The sequence below is a fragment of the Balaenoptera physalus genome (assembly GCF_965194825.1).
Source record: "Balaenoptera physalus genome assembly, chromosome: 6".
Taxonomy (NCBI): Eukaryota; Metazoa; Chordata; class Mammalia; order Artiodactyla; family Balaenopteridae; genus Balaenoptera; species Balaenoptera physalus.
In genome coordinates this window covers 119,836,538-119,856,894 of record NC_138885.1, presented here as the reverse complement: position 1 = coordinate 119,856,894, position 20,357 = coordinate 119,836,538, and the positions used below count along the sequence as shown (strand labels likewise).

The window sequence follows — 20,357 nt, the reverse complement described above, 5'->3', positions numbered from 1 at the left end:
GCTGGGGTGAGGGGAGACAGGGGGCACAGAGGTTAAGTGATTTATTGGATGAAGTCAAGATCAGAACCCAGATTTGGCCACAGCCTTGTGTCTGCCACACTTCCATCTGATTCCCTCATCTGCTCTGAGAAAGTCAAGCCTTCCAGGAGCTCAGTGCCCCTCAGGGAAAGAAACCCAAAGGGTCTATAGGTCTATAAGAAGGGTGGGCTGGTACAGCACTTTGCTAAGAGCAGTGGTTGTTAAACATGTGATAAGGGTCATCAACTCTCTCCAGAATGACATACATTCCAACAAATCCCTGCACACCAGGGGATGTAGGAAATCCTGCCCTAGAGGGAAGAAAAACTGCTTGCCTTGGGGCTCCACAGGTTTGACCAAGGAAGCTTTCCACTAGCACTGGGGTGAAGGCAATTTCCTACCTGATCAGGAATTTTCTGGGTCAGGTAATAGGCTTTCTTCATCTTCTGTGCAGTGAAGTACTCCGGGGCCATTCGACATCTGTCCCTGGGGGAGCTGGGCAGGCTAAGGCAGAGGGTGGAAAGGGGGCAAAGGGTAAGGTCAGCAGCTTCACATCCTGAGGACATGTAGAGAGAGGGTCCAGCCCAGGAAGACACCCTTCTCAAGAGAAGACAAAGAAGGATGGACAGAAGTTCGTTACGTGAGTAAATCAGACTGCAGTGCACTGCATTCCAGTAGCCTGAGACTCAAAGATGAAGCACCATGTAAGAACTAAAAGAGTACAAAGCACCCTCTTTAAGTTGTACTTAAATGATAAAAAAGGAGGACCATGGAACAATCACTGTATATATTTCAGTTTAGTTTAATTTAGTGAATACTTACTATAATAAATATCCAGCTTGGCCCTACTGGCTATGTGATCCTGGACAAATTCCCTGACCTCCCTGCACCTCAGTTTCATCACCCACATTACAACAATTACTGCTGAGAGAGACACAAAGATGGCCTCCAAGAAGCTCACAGGATTGCATGTGTCAAATGACAAATAACTATAGCACAGAGCCAAATATAAGTCTACAAGGTATAGTGGGGAAAGCAAGTTTTGTTACCAAAAATTTGAGCTCCCTTTCCTCAAGAGTGGTTCTGAGTGCTTTGGGGGTGTGGAGGAGAGAGCCCACATTGAGCTGGTTTCATGAAGATACTGCCTTCAGCTAGGCTTTGATGGATGGATGAGGTTGAAACAGGGAGGTCTTGATGAGTGGAAGGAGGAAGAAATCCCATGAGCAGAGGAGGGGACACCATAGGGGAACAATGAGAAGCAGTGAACATTTCAGAGAGGAGACTAGACTAACTGATCCTTAAGGATTCTTCCAACCTTAAGGTTCTATGGGCAATCCAGTTTGTCACAGCACAGGAGCTGGGAAGAGGAATTAAGGGAGGGGTGCCTGGGAAAAAGAGGCTGGGGCCTTGAATGTCTGCTTGAGGAATTTTTTTTTTTTGGCTGTGCCGCGCGGCTGGTGGGATCGTAGTTCCCCGACCAGGGACTGAACCCAGGCCCTCAGCAGTGAAAGCGTGGAGTCTTAACCACTAGACCGCCAGGGAATCCCCTGCTTGAGGAATTTAAAGCTGATCCCCTAGGCTCTGTGGGGATTCCTGGGCAGGGGAGCAATTAAGCAAACAGGCTTTTAGGGGCACTGACATGGCAGTGGTGTGTGAGTAGATTGCAGGGGCAGACCCAGCAGCAAGGGAGACCAAGCAGGAGGGAGTGCCCAGACACCATCCCTTCCCAGAGTCTCTATGGGGCTGCTCATGCTGCCAGCCAAGGTGCAGACAAGCAAGGAGGCTGACCTGGTGGTGGAGCTGGTGGAGCTACTGGAGCTGGAAGCGATATCCTCTGCGCTGGGCAGAACAAAGCCCGCCAGGTTCAGAAGGTCACGGATCATCTGGCCTTTGATGCTGATGTCCAGTGGAGAGTTGGAGTGGAGGCTTCAGGGACAGGATCCAAAGAGTGGTAAAAGCAGATGCCAAAACTGTTTCCAGTCACAAGTCCCAGTCAAGGCCAGCCCCATTTACATCCAAACTCATGAGCACCATCACGGGGGTCTTCTTGCCCCACGGATAGTGAATAACCTCACACAGGGTGGTTCCTGCCTATGACCTTGCTAGGGAAAAGCATGCAGTAGGCATCAAGTTTAAAAGAGTAACTTTTAACAATCTGTCTCCAATGTCAGAGAACCTTGAGATAATGGCAAAGAATAAGGGAATGCGTTAACAGACCATGAAGGGAAAACACATATTCTAGTGAAGGAAAGGTTTTCCCAAAGTCAGCAAGACCGGAGCAGAAACAGGATCATGAGGACACAGAAAGGCCTCTACTGTGAGTGCCCTGAGAATACCTACCTTGGGGAGATGTTGACTTCCAGGACCCAGGGCTTGAGGTTCTCATCCAGCATGATGTCGAAACCGAAGAGCTCGTGGCAGCTGTAGGGCCGCCGCACATACATCTTCAGCAGGCTGGTCACATAGGGTTCTGACCTGGTCAGAGGGAGGAGAAAGTATTCAGCTCAGCTCCTCCCAAAGGCTCTACCTAGAGCTGCCCTGCCAATGGAGTGGCTCAGAGATGGGAGAGCAGAAGCAACCCAGGAAAAGAAGCTCTCAAGAGATGTCTGTGATTGGAGCCAGCTTCTGGGGATGAAGTTCAGCAGAAGAGCAGAATTTAAGTCTATCCATTCCTTCCTAAACCCTGTCCTCAGAAATGGAAACACAGCATGGTCAAAAGTCTGGAGCACAGCAGGGTGGAGGCCCACAAGAAAAGGGGGGTTGAGTGGCAGGCCCCACGCCCAGGGTGGCAGTGTGACTCACGAGATGATCGTTTTGACAACAACGTCCTTTATCTTCTCCCAGATGGCATCACTGTTGACTCCCTTCTGGCTCAGGTAGCTCCATAAAGCCTTCAGTGCCCTGTAAGGCAGGAGAGGAGGAGGGAGAATTTAGGGTTGTATTCTATGAATGAGCGATGAAGAAAAGAGAAAGAAAAAGGAATGAGAGGCCCAAAGGTATCTTCTTCATGTATCTTCTTTTGATGTTTTGAATTAAGACAGAAATGAGTTGGATGCAAACAGACCAATTCTGAATTGCCAAGTGTTTATATAATCTCTGGGTCTTATATTAATCCTCCACTCACCACCCCCCCCGAAACCTCCCCAAATCCCAGAACCCTGTGCTCCTCTAGACCTCCACTTGATGGGGACACTGTCTGGGTACCATTTGTGGCCCTGGCAGGCCGTTTCATCTTCATTGGCCTGGTACTCGGCATTCTTTTTATTGACACTGTAGTTGGTCAGGTGCATGAACTTGTTGCCAAGGCTCTTCATGGAAGGGGAATACCTGGAAGTGAGAGGAAAGGCAGACGTGAGATGGTGAGATGGCAGATGGATAACGGTCCAAACATTTCCCCACATCCTGAAGAGGCAAAGGACAAGTGGACAGATCTTTTCAGATGCACAAGGGTCTGAGAAGTACACCTACTGGTAAGGTTTCCAAAACACCACAGGCAAACTCATCTCCCAATTTATCCCACCTCAGTCCTGCAGGAAGACCCTCCCTATTCAGTAAAGCAGAGAACCTCCTTATTTCCCCTTCCACATATAACTGTGATTTATAATAACAAATATACATATTGGTCTCTGCCCCCAGCCCCTGACACAGAGCTCCTAAAATCTTTGTAAATTCCTAAGTGGTAAGAGTACAAGGAGCATCTTTGTTCTCAGATTTGGTCTTTGACCCCAGTTTCTAACACAGAGCTCCTGAAACTCTTATAATTTCCTGGGTGATAGGAGCGTCTTTTGTTCTAATGAGGCGACACTGGGTAAGCTCCTGGATGGCTCCTGGATGAGGGACAGTCACTGGAAAGACCAAGCCATGATTAGACAGTTGGAAGTTTCAACTCCCCCCACTCAACTCCCATTCTCTTAAAAAGGGAGAAGGGCTGAAAATGGAGTTAATGATCGATCATGCCTAAGTGATGAAGCCTCCATAAAAATCCCCAAAACATGAGGTTCAGAGAGCTTCCGGGTGGGTAAACCTCTGGAGGTGCTGCGAGAGCAGCCAGCCCAGAGAGGGCATAGAAGCTCCGTGCCTCTTCCTACATACCTTGCCCTGTGCATCTCTTCCATCTGGCTGTTCTTCTGTACTCTTTATCACATCCATCTTTCATAAATCAGTAAACATAAGTAAACTGTTTTCCTGAGTTGAGTGAGCTGCTCTAGCAAATTAATCAAATTGATACCCCTCAGCCCCGGCCCCAAGGAGGGGGTCATGGGAACCTCTGATTTACAGCCGATTGGTCAGAAACACATGCGGCACCCTGCACTTGCAACTGGCATCTGAGGTGGTGGAGGGAGGGGCAGCCTGATGAAACTGAGCCGTTAACCTGTGGGATCTGATGCTATCTCCAGGTAGATAGTGTCAGAATTGAGTTCAATTGTAGGACACTCACCTGGTGTTGTGTAGAGCTGCTTCGTGTGGGGGAAAAAAACCCACACATTTGGTGACCAGAAGTGTCAGAAGTGAAGTGTTTGATGTAAAAGTAAAGGAGACACACAGGAGAAAAGGAAGACTAGGTTTTCCCAAAGGCACCCTACCTTCTCCTTTGCTAACAAAAACTACCAAAATATTGGTTATTTTCCTGCTTGGTGTCCTCTGGCTTCCCTCCGTGGAGGGAAAGCAAATCCCCAAAGCTGTCAGGATGAGGCCTCACCACTACCACATACTTGCAACTGGCAAACCGGACGAGTCCATCTGAAAAGAGGTAAATCCGTAGAGGATCATAGGAGGTGACGTAAACATAGATTCGCAGATCGAACTTGCTGCCGCTGATGAGGTAGGGTTTGTGGAGATACCTATACAGGGAAAGGCCAGCTTCAGGGACAGGACAGATGAGATAGGGCTTGGTAGGTAACTGAGCCATGGCAAAAGCCAGCTAATGGTCCCCAGGACAGAGACCTTTAAACAGCTGGCTGAGGAAGTTTTTTGGCGGGGAGGACGAAGGACAAAAGAACATCGTGAAAAGGGAAGCTCCAGGCTGAGAAGATGGGAAACGGGGAGCGGGATCTGAGCTGGAGACCGGCTCACCTCTGTACCAGAAGGGGCCTTCGCTTGGGGAGCTGACTCCACTTGTGAATGACCTGGATGCCAATGCCTCGAGCAGATGCTGGCTAGAGGTCAAGGGGAGAGGAGAGGAGCTGTTTACCTGGCCAGACACTCCGCCGTTCCCACTCTCAGGCCCTGGCCTGCCACCTGCCGTGATCCACTCACTGGTTTAACGATCCACTTTTGGCGGCTGCTGCTCTCCCAGGCTTTGCGCAGAAGCTTGGCATCCTGGGGCAGGATGAAGGACTGAGGGAAGAAACTGAACTCCTTCTTGCCAAACCGGCTCTGCATGCGGGACAGGTTCCGCCACAGTCGGTCCTTTCGCCCAATCTGGAATGAACCTGGGAAGTGGTTTAGCTGCAGAAGGGACAAAGGGTGAGAGTAGGGAGAGAGAGAGTCCAGGTGAGACCACAAGGAAGACAGCAAGATTCATTACACCATTTCAACATTCAAAGCTCCTGTTCCATCTGATTATCACCGTCTAAAGGTCCTTAAGTAAGTATTCAGCTGCTGAGCGTTCACCAAAAAATGATTAAAACGCAAACACAACAAAACGTAGTGCCCTTTAGGAGTCAACAGTTCACGACATAAAATAGTACCTAAGACAGACATACTATTCACCTTAAGAGCAAAGTAAAAGCTGTTAAGTCTTTTTCCATGCCTGTAGGACAAAGACAGGAAAGTACCTGGCTTTCCTGGGGAAAAGGGACTATTCATTCCAGCATGAGACCAAAGTCTTCTTTACACATATTCAGCTTGGAGGAATGGAGGCAACGCGCAGCGGTTGCAGGAGAAACATAATAAACTGAAAACTGACACTGCATCTCAAGACACTAGAGGAAAAAGTGTCTTTTAGAGGCTTCAACTGTCTAAGACACTGCAGCTGAACTACTAGACATGCGTGATCTGCTGGGGGCTCACCCCGCACCTGCCTCCTACACTTCCTCCACTCCCCTATGAACCCTCCTGACTTCTCCATGGTCATCCTCCTCTTCCCTCACTTCCAATACCAGCCTCCTCCTGCCCAGTCCAGAGTCCAGGGGAAGAGTGGCTCAGAAAGGGCCCCTACCTTCTGATGCTCCTGAATGGATCGGAAACTAGGAGACTTCATGTGGTGACCCCAGCAGCCCAGCCAGTCATCATTCCCTACAGAAGGCACATCAGGAAGTCAGTCCTGCTGGCAGCTCAGTCCCTGGGACAGAGAGAGGCTCAGAGGCCCCAGAAACACCACTGGGCCTGAGCATAGCTCCCAGCCCCGGTTTTCTAAGAGTTGCCATGGAGCTGTCCTACATGAGGCCCTGGGGTCAGGACCAGAACAATGGGTCTCTGTCTTCCAATTGCGAGGAACAGACTCCAGGCCAGAGGGATTTCAGACCTACGTCCTCCTATAAAGTTGGAAACTTCAGGACAGGGTCCCCACATAACAGGAGGTATCTAGGGCTCCGTTCCTGCCCAAAGCCCATCTGTTGGGGCAGAGGACAGGCTCGAAGTAAGGCAAGTGACTCACTCTTGCTGATTTTGAAGTGGGACCGTCCAATGGTCTGCTTGACAATGTTGGGGGTCACTGTGCTCATCTTCCATCGGAGCAGCTTCCTCTGCTCCCAGGGAAGTTTCTCCACTGGGGGAAAACGGGGAGGTGGGGGGAGAGTGTGGAGAAGAGCAGGAGAGTCATGGTGAGAAGAGGTAAAAGATGGCACTGCTGCTCAGCCTTCCCTGGGTAGGCAAGTCACTAAGTATTGTTCCATATCAGAGTTTGAAAGGAGCACACTTTGGGGAAGAAAGGAGGCTGCACAGGAATGAGGAAAACAGAGAGGAGAGGCGGTTGAAAGGGGAAAGACGCAAGGTTAGAGGGCAAGAATGATCATGAGATTATGGGGCTGAGAGGGTCAGCCAAAGGATGGACAAGATAAAGATCCCCCCATCAGACTGGTGAACCAGGCGGGGAACCAAGCACCAATACAGCCATTCTGGAAAGCCCCTTCCCCCCTATTGCCACCCCCTCCCAACTTCGCTAGCATCCTTCTCCTGGGGGTTCTTCTGGGCTGACACTGGGCCAGGTTTACCTCTCTCATCGGGAGTGCCAAAATAGATGGTAGGGGGCACGTTGGGAAAGAGACTGTAGATGAGGGCTGGTCGGACAACTTTCTCATTGGAAAGGGGTTTGGTCAGAATCTCCATACAGTTCCTAAGATGAAAAACAGAAATGTGGTAGAGAAAGGGAAAGCCACAGCCCTGAGTGCTGTTACTATTACATATTTCTTTCAGGGCGCTATCTTTTACACTTTGATTCTACAAAAACAAGTGCTCAATAATTATTCTGCAAATATTAATCCATAAGGTGCTACGGCTAACCTATACACAGTCACACCATTAAAAATCACCTAAAGACAAAGTTTTCCAATACTTCATTCTATGAGACAACTCCAAAATTTCCTGTGACAAGCCACAGGCTTAGGAGGTTCCTGAAAAGAGTGGTTCTGAGAGCAGGTAATGAGTTTGAGTGGATACTAGTAGAGGAATATACTACACTAAGACTAAGAGAAATAACAAGGAGAGAAAAAGAATGATATGGGTAACTAAAAAGGAGGAAAAGCAGAAAAGGTAGAAAAGAACTAAGAAGAGATATAGAGATTTTTAAAAAGGGGGAAAAAGGCAACAGAAAGAAAAGAAGTAGTGCTACTCCTAACTCATTTTACATTTATCTGAAAATATACGGATGATTAATGCTCTTCTCTGTTTTGAAAATGATTCGTTAACATCAGATTTTTACATAACAATGTGGTAACGTTAACATGTCTGGGAATCTGCGGCAGTGGGCCATGGGGTCCCTACTGTTATTCCAACAATGTCTTGGCCGAGGCTAGCTCAAGGAGTCTCAAAATAGTCAAAACCTCAACTATTTATTGACAGACCCAGACCATTTCTTCAAACAGCATTGAAAGTGGAGAGAGTAGTTATTACTCTCTATACTGAGCTATATGATCCACAAATATTTTTTAAGATTAATTTTTAGCTTATAAAGAGCCACTCTACTTGTTATTTTGCAGCACAACAGAAATAGGCACTGTATGTAAAACATTTCAGTGTTTCAAACCTTAGAGATTTTTAGTGCATTTTATTGGGTCAAGTTATATATTAATTCCTAATTAAATAAATCCAATTAATTCAACTCTGTTCCTCATTTCCAAAATATTTCCCTTTAAAGGCTTTTCATTTACTGAGTATCAGAATTTAAGATTGTTGAAAATCAAGAATGACTTAATGTTTAAAAACAAAGACAAGACAGGAATGCAAAATGGTACAGCCACTCTGGAAAACGGTTTTGGCAGTTTCTTAAAAAACTAAACATGCAGGGGCTTCTCTGGTGGCGCAGTGGTTGAGAATCTGCCTGCTAATGCAGGGAACACAGGTTCGAGCCCTGGTCTGGGAAGATCCCACATGCCGCGGAGCAACTAAGCCCGTGAGCCACAACTACTGAGCCTGCGCGTCTGGAGCGTGTGCTCCGCAACAAGAGAGGCCCGCGCACCACGATGAAGAGTGGCCCCCGCTCGCCACAACTAGAGAAAGCCCTCGCACAGAAACGAAGACCCAACACAGCCAAAAAGAAAGAAAGAAAGAAAGAAAGAAAGAAGCTTTCATTAAAAAACAAAAAACAAACAAAAAAAACTAAACATGCAGGATTTCCCTGGCGGTCCAGTGGTTAAGACTCTGTGCTCCCAATGCAGGGGGCTCAGGCTGAATCCCTGGTCAGGGAACTAAGATCCCACATGCTGTGTGGTACAGCCAAAAAAGAAAAAAATCAAACAAAAAAAACTAAACATGCAATTACCATAGAACCCAGCAATTACACCCCTGGGCATTTATCTCAGAGAGATGAAGGCTTATGTTCACTCAAAAATATGTACACAATTGTTTAGAGCAGCTTTATTCGTAATAGTCAAAAACTGGAAACAAACAAAATATCCTTCAGCAGGTGGCTGGTTAATCAAACTGTGGTCCATTGATACCATGGAACACTACCCAGCAATATATAGGAATGAACTATGGATACATGCAACAACCTGGATGAATTTGCAAAGAATATGCTGAGTAAAAAAAGCTAATCTCAAAAGGCTATATATGGCTATCATTCCATTTGTATAACATTCTTGAAATAACAAAACTATCGGTTGCTAGGGGTTAAGAAGGGGATGGGAGTAGGAAGGAAGTAGGCGCACTCTCAGGACAACAGGAGGGATTCTTGCAGTGACGGAAATGCTTACATTTTCACTAATGTTAATGTCTTGATTGTACTAAATTGTACTATAGTTTTGCAAGATGTTACACAGGAGGGACTTCCCTGGTGGCACAGTGGTTAAGAATCCACCTGCCAATGCAGGGGACACGGGTTCGAGCCCTGATCCGGGAAGATCCCACATGCCGCGGAGCAACTAAGCCCCTGCTCCACAACTACTGAGCCTGTGCTCTAGAGCCCGCAAGCCACAACTACTGAGCTCGCACACCACAACTACTGAAGCCCATGCACCTACAGCCCAGGCTCTGCAACGAGGGAAGCCACCGCAATGAGAAGCCCGCGCACCTCAACGAAGAGTAGCCCCGGCTCGCCGCAACTAGAGAAAGCCAGTGCGCAGCAATGAAGACCCAACGCAGACAAAATTAAAAAAAAGATGTTACCATAAGGGGAAACTGAGTAAAGAATTCAGGGAATCTCTGTATTATTTCTTAAAACTGCATGGAAATCTACAAATGTCTCAAAAGTTTAATTAAAAAAAGAAATCTTTGTTAGCTGCCTCTCAAGAGTACTGAACTTAACCTCAATGGGTCTGGCTTCTGGTTTAGCAGTGCTAGAAACCTTGACCTTGCAAATAGTTACTTAACTTCTCTGGTCCTCAATTTTCATGTTTGAAAAAAAGAGGCTGGACTTGATGATTGCCATCTCTACATTTACACAATTCTTAGAAAAAGAATATGGAACAGGAAATGTAATAAACTATTGCTGGATAGAGAAGTAGAGGTTGTGTTTTCAATGATCTTTCTGTGACTGCAAAATTTTCTATAATAAATATACAAATCTTTCACAATTGGGAAAAATAAGATTTTAGCAATCCAAAAATATTTCTGATTTTTAGTCAAAATGCAAAGTAGTTGAGAATTCATCAACCTCCATTTGCTTGAACTCATATTTTAAGCTTCATATAGACTGTATATTGTGTAGAAGTTAATTTAATGAGCAAATAATTAACGAACACCTTTTGTGAATTTTATCTTATAAATCAGAAAGGTTAAATAAAGGGCCGATCAGCTGCCTTGAAGTAGGCCTGAAGACAAACCTAGATCGCCCTTAAGTGTGGAAAAGGGGTTCCAAGTCAATTAAATGTTAAATATATTTCTCTTCTGGAGAGTGGAGGTGCTTAGTCAACATCCAGTATATACGACCAGGAGTAGCTTTGCTTTTCTGAAAGAACAATGGGTTAGGCTTAAAGTAACAGAATTTATGCACCAGATTCAGGATACCTATGACAGGATTTCTACCAGTCTTCACAGAAAGTCCCAATTCTGTCTCTCCACTTTCCAAACAACTCTCTCCACCTTGTTGGTTTGGGACTCTAAAACTAGTACGGCCGCTGCACCATGTGAATGGGCACCATCACATTCAGAGATGCAGCCTGCCTTGTCCATACTAACCTTAGGTGAGGCTACCTTTTCCTCTTAGCTTCACCTAAGGCACACCTGACACAAAGGAAAGCAACCAGAGTCTGGGTGCTCCACAAGCTAGGCAAGCCTCAACACATATGGCCAGATTTTAATTAAAATTAGAATAGAAATTTTGCTTTTTTTTACATTTTCAGTACAAGTTATTTTTTAAAAGAAAAAAACTTTAATGTTTAGTACTTTGTGAGGGTTCTTTTTCTTTTTTTTTTTTTTTAATTTATTTTATTTATTTATTTTTGGCTGCGTTGGGTCTTCGTTGCTGCGCGCGGGCTTTCTCTAGTTGCGGAGAGCGGGGGCTACTCTTCATTGAGGTGCATGGCCTTCTCATTGTGGTGGCTTCTCTTGTTGCGGAGCACGGGCTCTAGGGCGCATGGGCTTCAGTAGTTGCAGCACGTGGGCTCAGCAATTGTGGCCTAGTTGCTCCGTGGCACGTGGGATCTTCCCGGACCAGGGCTCGAACCTGCGTCCCCTGCACTGGCAGGCGGACTCTTAACCACTGTGCCACCAGGGAAGCCCGTGAGGGTTCTTTTTAATATCTAATAATAATTAATGAAGACAGAGCTTCACATTGAGACAAGGTTGGAAGTGATGAGGGAAACAAGGAAGATTATATTGAAGAATGTTAACTTTCTACCCAGAAAGGTGATCTATATGATCCTTAAGCAAGTTCTAAAACTCTTTAGCACAATGACATGTCCTCATTTACAGTAATTTCCTCTTAGTCCTGCATTCCTTCCTCTCCCTGGACTCCCCATCTCAGTTATACAGCATTCTACAACTATCTGTTTTACAAAAGAAAGGTCTACATTAAGAGACTGACTTCTTGGTTCCCTAGTTAGAGATGGGTATCACTCAGATTCCACAAAGGGCAGTCAACAAAATAATCTAGATTAAAGCTAGCGAATTTTAAATTCAATTTCTTATTACTAAGGTCAACATCAGTCTTATAAAACTAACCTCTGAAGGGAGCAGAAGAGCATTACAAAAAGCTCCAATTAGCAGTATATCTATCTCAGAACTGTTTCTGCCTGTAGGACACACTCATAATGCAAGGTGGCAGTTACCCTCACGTGGGTAGCCTAACTAAGAATCTACCTCAAACGTTATGGGTCTTCATTAATTAGTTATTAATTTTCTAAATACTTCTTGAGATTATTTGCTTTTTACCTGAACAATTTCTTGAAGCCTAAAGACCAAACTGCAGCCTAAGAAACTTGGTACTGTTTTTAAGCCCAACTGATAAAATATGCTTCTGTTCCCTTCCACTGTTTCCTGTTTGAAAACTAAAGTCCTAATGTAAAAATTTGGTAAAAATGAGTTAGGGTTAACAGGGCCATTAATTAACGACTTAGGTGATTAATCTCTTTATAATCTTAAAGAGATGGAAAATGGGCCTCTACCAACGATCTACACAGCCAGCACTCACCGAGAGATCACTGCTACTGACTCGCTGGGGGAAACAGCACTGCATGAGGAGCACTCTGAGTCTCCTGGGGGGGAAAAGCAGAGAAGTCCCAGCTAGGAGAGGCTGCCACACAAAGTCACCAAGCCCAGGCAGCTCTTCCTCGGACATCTTGGCTCAGCCTTCTTACAGAGCCACAAGCACCTGCTGCTGCCTTGCATGGCCTCCCCGAAACTCGACAGCAGCAGGGAGAAGGCAAGACTTGGGGGATGGGGGAGTAGAGAGCAAGTCCCCCAAAAGCCACTACCGCCCTTAGACCCCCAAGGCGAATGATGAACGTAGGTGACAAAGTGAGTTAAGGATCTGGTACACAGTTGTTAGTCCCCTTCCCTAGCGGTGGTGACCCATGCCCAGTTGGAGGTGAGGGGGTCCCCTACTCACCCTCCTCCTCTTCATTCTCATCATGGTTGCAGCAGTCTTCCAAACCATCTATTAGCTCTTCTTCCAGATCTTCAGCTTCAACCTGGTCTAGCTGGAGGTCAGTAGCTGAACTATAAGAAAGAATCATGCCCCCGGCCCAGCCAACTCCATAAGAGAGGTCACAGTTGGATTCTCATTCCTTCATCATCTCCCAGTGTTTGTCTCTTCCCCAGTCACCAATCTGCTGGCCCTTGCCTGGGCCTTACAACTCATTCCTCTTGTCCTCAGAGCTTAGGTCTAGCCATAGTTCCTCAACCCTACATCCCCTATTCTGCAGAGAGGCACTATGTCTTCCATCTTCTTTGACGTCCCTCATAGCATATAAAAACAAAATTCTGAATACAAAACACCATCAATCAATGTGTGGTAATAGACATCAAAGGTCCCTAGACTTCTCTCTGGGAACTCAGAACAAGGCCTTGGTGGACCACGGTTCCAGAGAAGTAACAAGGCACAAGAGAAGAGGCCAAGTATGTGTATGCCCTAACTCTGAAACGGCTGTCATACCAGGAATGACTGAGAACCTGATTTGGTTTGGAATTAAGTAGAGAAATCACAGTTCCCAACACATGATGTTTGGAATTCTTATTTTTCCCTGGTTATAACCTAAAGCAAGGCTTAGCAAACGCTTCCTCTTAAGGACAAGACAGTAAATATTTTCAGTTTTGCGGGCCATTCAGTCTGTCGCAACTACTCAACCCTACCGTTATAACGAAAAAGCAGCCACAGACAGTAGTAAATGAAGGAGTAAGGCTGCATTTCAAAAAAACCTTATTTATAAAAGCAGGCAGAGGGTGGGATTTGGCCTGCAAAGTGTAGCTTGCTGACCTCTGCCCTAAAGTGAAAACCAAAATTCTAGGGCAGTTGAGAAACAAAACCAACCTCCAGAGACAGACAGTCAGTGTCACCAAACATGTATACATTCTACTGCTTTAAATGAATCAAACACTTTCTCCGACTTACCCAATATCCCTAGCAGGTGAGTCCAGCTTCCTGGCTTCCTTAGGCTCCTCCCTCCCAAGCTTGCCCAGATGGATGCAAGAGAGGCGGGTGGCCACCTCGGCCACACCAAGGGGCTGAGGCGGAGAAGGCAGAGCTGGAGTTTTGTCTTCTCCAAGAGGTGGGGAGTCGATCGCAGATCCACAGGCAGGGCTGCAGCTGAGCCCACTGGCGTGTGAGGCAAGGAGGTGAATGCTGATGTGTTTGGTACAGAAGACTGTACTGTCCAGCTCCATGGTGTCCGAGGCTCCAGGGAGGAGCCTACTGTCTGCTCCAGCATTCTCCTGAGGGAGCTGCTGGCCTACCACAGCTGGTTTCCACCACCTGTTCCTGTTGAGGACATCCCACTGCAAGCTGGGGTTCATGAAATAAGACTGTTCAAAATGGTAGCCTTGCCTTGGCTTCTTCTCAAAGCCTCTTGCAGTCAACTTCCTCACGGCCTCAGTGAACCGAACCTCCTCAGTCAGATTCTGGGCAACAGAGTCCCCATCCAGGCCATAGGGATGTGGCTCTGCCCCTGTGGCTAAGTTACTCCAGTTGTAGTGGGGAGAGGCAGCACTGGTGGTGGAAGCGTCTAAGGAACTGGGGGTAGACAGGGTGCTGTGGGAAGGGTCATCATCTAGGACAGTGCCACTGCTCTTGGGCACCTTGTGCTCAATAGGCTGGAGTGCACAGTCTCCAGTGCCCCCTGAATGATGCCAGGAGACAAGCTGGACCTTCGGTGAGGACACTGGCTTCAGGCCTTCTGTGGCCTGCAATAAAGGCACTTTAGTGCTATTTGGCCGCATGAAGGAGTTGTTATTTAGCATGGGCTTGTAGGAAGAGGAAGAAGAGGAGAGTGGAGATGGGGTCTTCCCTGAGATGGCAGAGGCCAGGCTCTTCCCTGAAGGATTTTCCCCAGCCGCTCCCAGTGAGAGGTATGGTTCTATGGATGAGGATGCCATGGCGGAGACCTTGGAAGAAGTGGCCTTATTGGCAGTGAGTCTGATAGGGAGGCTCTTTTGAGGGAGAGAAAAAGGTCTTTTTTCTGACGGGCTTGAACGCAAGCAGAAAGACTCCAGCTGCTGGTATGGTCTGTGGCCGTAGTTGGAACGGCGGTAGAGCAGGGTGCTGCTGAACAGGTCCGGGAGGGAATGCAGGTAACAGGAGTTGCTGTAGCCTGCAAAGACAGCCGTGCTCCCGGAGCTACATAAAGTGCTGGGGCAAAAGAAGTATGCAGGCTGCGGTGGGACACCCAAGAGGCCTGGGCCCAACCCTGCTGAAAGTGTTCCCACGTGCTTCTTCTCCAGCTTCCAGATTGGCTTCACCTGCTGATGAGCCTGAGCCCAGACTTTGCCCTCAGAGGGTTTCTCAGGTGGTGGGGTAGGCACTGTGCCTGAGGGCCCACTCGGCTTAAAGCCGTTTCCCCGGCGGAGGCCAATACTGTAGTGCTCTGTTCTTGCTGAGGCCATGAGGAGCCCACATCACAGCCACGCGGCCTCATGGCCCAGCTCAGGTAAGGTGCCTCGTACCTCCAGCAGTAGCAGCCGCATCCTTGAGGTCCGTCAGCCTGAAGGGCAGAGAGACAACTGGGAATGTTACAGTCCTAGAAGGACAGACACAATGCTACAGTGGTGCCCAGGCAAGGAAGAGCCCCACCTCAGCACTTTTTGGGCAACCAGTCTTGGTCATCAACTGGGGCCCTGGGAGAAGAACACTAGATCCTTAGGGTGTTTTCAGTGGACTTAATGCTGCCTTCATGCAACCAAAGCTGGCGCCATCAAGGACTGGGACACTAAGGTGGCACCAGTGTAAGTCTGTCCACATGTTCCCACCCTCTCACTCAGAGAGCTCTTTCCTCTCTCTCCAAAGAAAAAATCACCTTTCTGTCTCATCATCCACAACTTTACACAAGTGGCTTCCTTCCCTCACCTGACACGAGTGTGCCTAGGAATGAGGTAAGTCCGGTGTGGCAGAGAAACCAGCTAATACCTTCCTCCTCATCAGCCAATTCTGAATGGTCAAAGATCATCTGAGAAGCATATTTTACATCTACTGCTCCCTCACCAACTCTCAGCTGCCCCTGATGTGGTCTGCTTTTCACGGTTAAATGTGACAAGTACAGGTAAGAGCAGAGATTTCTCCTGCTGACCTCTGGAGTGCCTTCTGGAGCTGAGACAGTAATTTCATCTCTTCAAGCGTCTTGCCAACTATATAGGCTTAAATTCCAACCAACGTGTTGGTGGGAAAGAGAAGAAACAAGATGGAACTAGACACCAACATTCTTTTTATTTAAGATGACTTTATTTCCAGCAGCCACAATGGGACAGGAAAGGTCAGGGCGAGAGAGGAGAGAAACTTTCTTTATTCCAAATCCCAGCCTTCAGTTTGGGCTGATTTTGGGGAAGGAGAGCCTGTCTCTTACATTTCCTCATTGAATCTTTCCTCTAAAGCAAAACCTCTGAACCAGCCTGTAGTTCTGGGTCCCCAACAGTCAGTTTAGTATGGTCTCTTGCTTTCTAAACCAAATTCACAAAATATTCTGCAGTTTTCACACCTTCAGGGAAAGGTGGGCCTGCTTTCACGACAGCATCCAGGGGAAAAAAAATACAAGACCCTTTTATAAGAAGTCATTCATCTGCGATAATTCTGAACGACATCCTGGCATCTTCATCAAGTGTTTTCAGAGTGGCTAGAGGGAAGGAATTAGCAGAGAATTTTTTTGCTCAAGTTTCATTTGAGACACAGTCAACGGGGAGAGGACTTTGTATTTTGATAGGAGAATTCCTGTCTACAGCTACAGGAACTGTTGGTGTTGTCTACCAACAAAAAGCCTGCAGAAGCCACATGACGTCGCCCTCTTTTCCTGAAAAGGCTGACCTATGTGGATTCTTTCTCAAGGAGAGTACCAAAAAATCACTGCCAATATTCAAAATGATAGTGGGCGAAAGACAGCGTAAGGGCTAAAACCAGATATGATGCCAGTAACCACAAATTAAGGTAACAGAAAATGGACCTCCACCAAGTCCAAACTATGGAAGTACTGTGCGGGGGACAATTACACTCTGTGCACTTATGGTAGAGAAGCACACACAAAGGGAAGGGTCAAATCCTGCCAGTGATTTTATATGACCACACACCTGAGTGTGTGTCATGTACACTCAACAGATTCACGTCCCAATTCACGTAGTCATCTTTCAGGAATCTACATCTTTCCCCACCGATGCAGCACAATAGATTCACCAAAGTGATGGCAAAAAGGGCTGAGGAAACAAGATTTCAGGCTGGTGCTCCCTGAATATCACCCAACTTGTGGCTCCTCACGTGCATCCTCCTACCTCAGACCTTCATGCCTTTCCTTCTCTTCCACCAGACAAAAAATATACAGCTCAAATATCACTTTCACCAGGCAGCCTTTCTGGACTCCCCAGTTCAAATAGGATGCCTCATCTCTGTGCTCACCACCATCACTGTCTGTATTACACTGAGCTTTAATAATGGACTACTCATCTGACTAGGAGCAAGGAGCATGTTGTCCCTCCCCTGATGTCCCCAATATAGGGTCTCACCCACAAAAAGTGCTCAATATTCTGTTGAATGAATAAACTGAAAAAAATAACAGTAAATAAAGGGGAAATACACTAGAACTGAGGAATGCTAGTTTGGGCACCTAATAAATACCAGGTACTATGCTCATTTAATCCTCACAAAAACCCTATGTTCAATTTGCTGATGATGAATCCAAGACTCAGTAAAGCTAAGTAACTTTTCCATAATTAAACAACCAACAAGGAGTGGCTAGCTTAAAACCTGAGTTTGACTCCATGCTGCCTCTTAAATAGAAATGAAACACACACCTAGGCCCTGTTCCCTCACTTATCCCTAACCTTCAGGTACAAGACAAAAGGCAGGTTGGAAACACTCCTCCACTGCTTATACTGAGCCCCTTCGCGGGTGAAGTGCCCAAGAGCACACCACTGCATCCTCATCTGCACCGTGGGCAAGCCCACTTTCCCTCATAGACATGGGTACCCACCCACTGCACACCTCGGGGCTGGGTGAAGAGAACTCTCCTCTCTGCACACACTGCTCAGTGTCTGCCTCTCTGCATCCCTCCACACGAATCCTCGGTGCCAGGAACACTGGACGCAAACGGCCCGGCATCTAGCTGGCTTCACTTCTAATCCAAATGAGGAAGAGGAAGGCGAAGGATACACTCCCACCCTCTTCAGAAGCTTCGGGTGGCTTGCTGGGCTAGTGCCAGAGTAAAGTGGATTCTCTTCTCTGTGACTAACAGGATTCTAGATCTTGTATGTGTCTGCAATGGCCATTTCCCACAGGGCATTTGTTTTTCCTTGTCTGACTTATCTTACTTAGCATAATACCCTCTAGATCCACCCATGTTTTTGCAAATGGCAAGATCTCTCTCTTTTTATGGCCGAGTAATATTCCACTGTATATATGTACCACATCTTCTGTGTCCATTCATCTATCACTGGACACTTGGGTTGCTTCCGTTAACTTGGCTATCGTAAATAGTGCTGCAGTGAACACTGGGGTGCTACCAACATCTCCTTGTTGCTGCTGCTTTACCCAGTGTAGGAACTCTGCCACAGCCACACCCAACTGCTTCAACAGTGCCTTTTCCTCCCAAGGTCCGCTCCAAAATCCTCCACAGCTCCTCTCTTTTATCCTCTCTCCCACATCAAACCAATCTGCTCTCACCACTTCAACTATTACCTGCAGGAGAAGAGTCACTTTTCAGACCCGACTTCTCTCAAGCTCCGTGTCCTCATCACCAACTGTCTTCTCCCTTTTCCACAGGCAAGTCCAACCACTTCAGCCCAGCTTGTCAGATCAGCTCTGCACTCTTTTTTTTGGCCACGCCTTACGGCTTGCAGCATCTCAGTTCCCCAACCAGGAACTGAACCCGGACCCCGGCAGTGCAAGTGCCAAGTCCTAACCACTGGACCTCCAGGGAATTCCCTAGCTCTGCACTCTTGATGTTCCAATTTCTTTCAGTGGAACCTTCTTTCTCTCAGTCACCAAAGAGGAAAACTTAAGTCACTTCTGATTTCTTCCTTTCTCTTAATCTCCAAAGCCAAACCAGTCACAAAACTTAAGAGATTCTTTCTTCATGGCATGCCTCCTCCTTTCATTTCCACCACCATCCCAGATCTGGACTACTGCAACAGCTTCCAGACTAAAGTTTGTGTCTCCAGGGTCTGCCCTTCGTAATTCCACTCTGCAGGCAACCTCCAGATTAACTTTGCTTAAATATTACTTGATCAGTTACCTTTCCAAAAATTTTCCATGAGTCCTCATTTAATATCACAGTAGCCCACCAACGACCTGCATCAGAATAACCTGGGGTGCAGATTCCTGAGCCCCACTTTCAGAGAGGATTCAGTGGGTCTGGGGTGGGGCCAGGGATCTGTAGTTTAAACAAGCCTTCTAGATGATTCTCATGTAAGTCAATAAATAAATTCCAGACTTCTTAGCCTGAGTCTGGCTTCAGTCTTTTTTTAAGGCGTATTTCCATTTCCTTCCACCTTGAACTCTGTTATATGACCTGTTCTGGTCTTATACTAATCCTTTCAAACCTGTCTGCAGGCCCTTACTCCACTCAGCCTCTTCCTTCCGAATCCTTATCATATTTTATTTACCTTTTCCAGGCCCAGCTCAAGCTCCATCCTACCCATGAATATCTGTTGTGTATTTACTCCTCTAATTTGATACTTTGTAAAGGCTATCTTTTACCGCTGTTCTCTTCTCATATGAATATGCCTCATAAGCTCCATGATGGCTTTTATAGGAAAATCTTGTGTTTCTGTAACAGATAAATGCACAGCTATGCGAGTAGAAGGAGGAAGATCACTGCCCTAGTCTGGCCTCCTCCTCAGCAATGCTACCCAAGCCTCCCCGCAAAACGTCATGAGATATTAAGGCTCCCTAGAACAAAGTTTAAAAATTAATTGACTTGAGGGTGATGAATATTTTCAATGTCAGTTATACCTCCACAAAGCTGTTAAAAAAGAAACTTTTTTTTTTTTTTCCCTTAAAGGGATAAGAAAGGAAGGTAAAGAACTGCTGAGCATTCTGAAGATAAACAAAATGGCCTCAAACATCCTTTTCTTTCTATTTGCATGGCTGGCTCAGTCCAATTCCTAGTCCCTCACCCCCATCACCAAGTGCAGGACTGTTGCAATAGCATCCTGCCTGACGTCCCTGGATCCAGCCTCTCTCCTTCTAAAGCATCCAGTCTCAGGAATCTCAACATCCTGCTTTGCCATCTTTAGACAGCATTCAGAAGCTGTCTATCTCATTCTGCCTTCCACTCTCTGTGGGGTCATTTTGCCTCAAGTTTCCTCCTTAAGTGAGAGTGAATGACGAGCAGCCTATGCTAGAAAATCTTTGACTGTTGTCTCAAACCATCAAGTCACCAGGGGCCAGGCCCAGACCAACTTGGACAAAGTATCTATTTCTACAGAAAGCAATTATTCATTACACACTGACTGTATCACTCTCCTACATTACAGGAGTGTATGTGCCTCTTGGGATCTGAAGTTTCCTTTTCCTCCTCCATCTAAGTGTTTCCCTCAGTCACCAGGGGAACTCAGGACATCGGAAACGGTTCAGAGTCTACAGTCATAAGATCTCTGATGAAATTACTTTA

General features: G+C 46.7%; 1 protein-coding gene across 3 annotated transcripts in view; it reads right to left on the bottom strand.

Moving 5' to 3' along the window:
* The window catches only part of TTLL4 (tubulin tyrosine ligase like 4), a 49,150-nt gene that overhangs the window by 1,987 nt on the left and 26,806 nt on the right, over positions 1-20,357 (bottom strand). For 2 of the 3 annotated variants that reach the window (XM_082466079.1, XM_082466077.1), the window contains exons 2-15: positions 13,667-15,251; positions 12,665-12,774; positions 12,248-12,311; positions 7,173-7,294; positions 6,617-6,727; positions 6,179-6,255; positions 5,275-5,466; positions 5,092-5,174; positions 4,731-4,859; positions 3,223-3,345; positions 2,821-2,919; positions 2,359-2,493; positions 1,807-1,944; positions 420-522 (exon numbers count right to left, since the gene is read on the bottom strand). In XM_082466079.1, coding sequence (XP_082322205.1) covers positions 420-522; positions 1,807-1,944; positions 2,359-2,493; positions 2,821-2,919; positions 3,223-3,345; positions 4,731-4,859; positions 5,092-5,174; positions 5,275-5,466; positions 6,179-6,255; positions 6,617-6,727; positions 7,173-7,294; positions 12,248-12,311; positions 12,665-12,774; positions 13,667-15,153 — 2,973 coding nt within the window. In that variant the 5' untranslated portion in view covers positions 15,154-15,251. Of the gene's footprint in view, positions 1-419; positions 523-1,806; positions 1,945-2,358; positions 2,494-2,820; positions 2,920-3,222; positions 3,346-4,730; positions 4,860-5,091; positions 5,175-5,274; positions 5,467-6,178; positions 6,256-6,616; positions 6,728-7,172; positions 7,295-12,247; positions 12,312-12,664; positions 12,775-13,666; positions 15,252-18,421; positions 18,536-20,357 lie in introns of those variants that run through there. The other variant, XM_082466078.1, reaches the window with a different exon arrangement.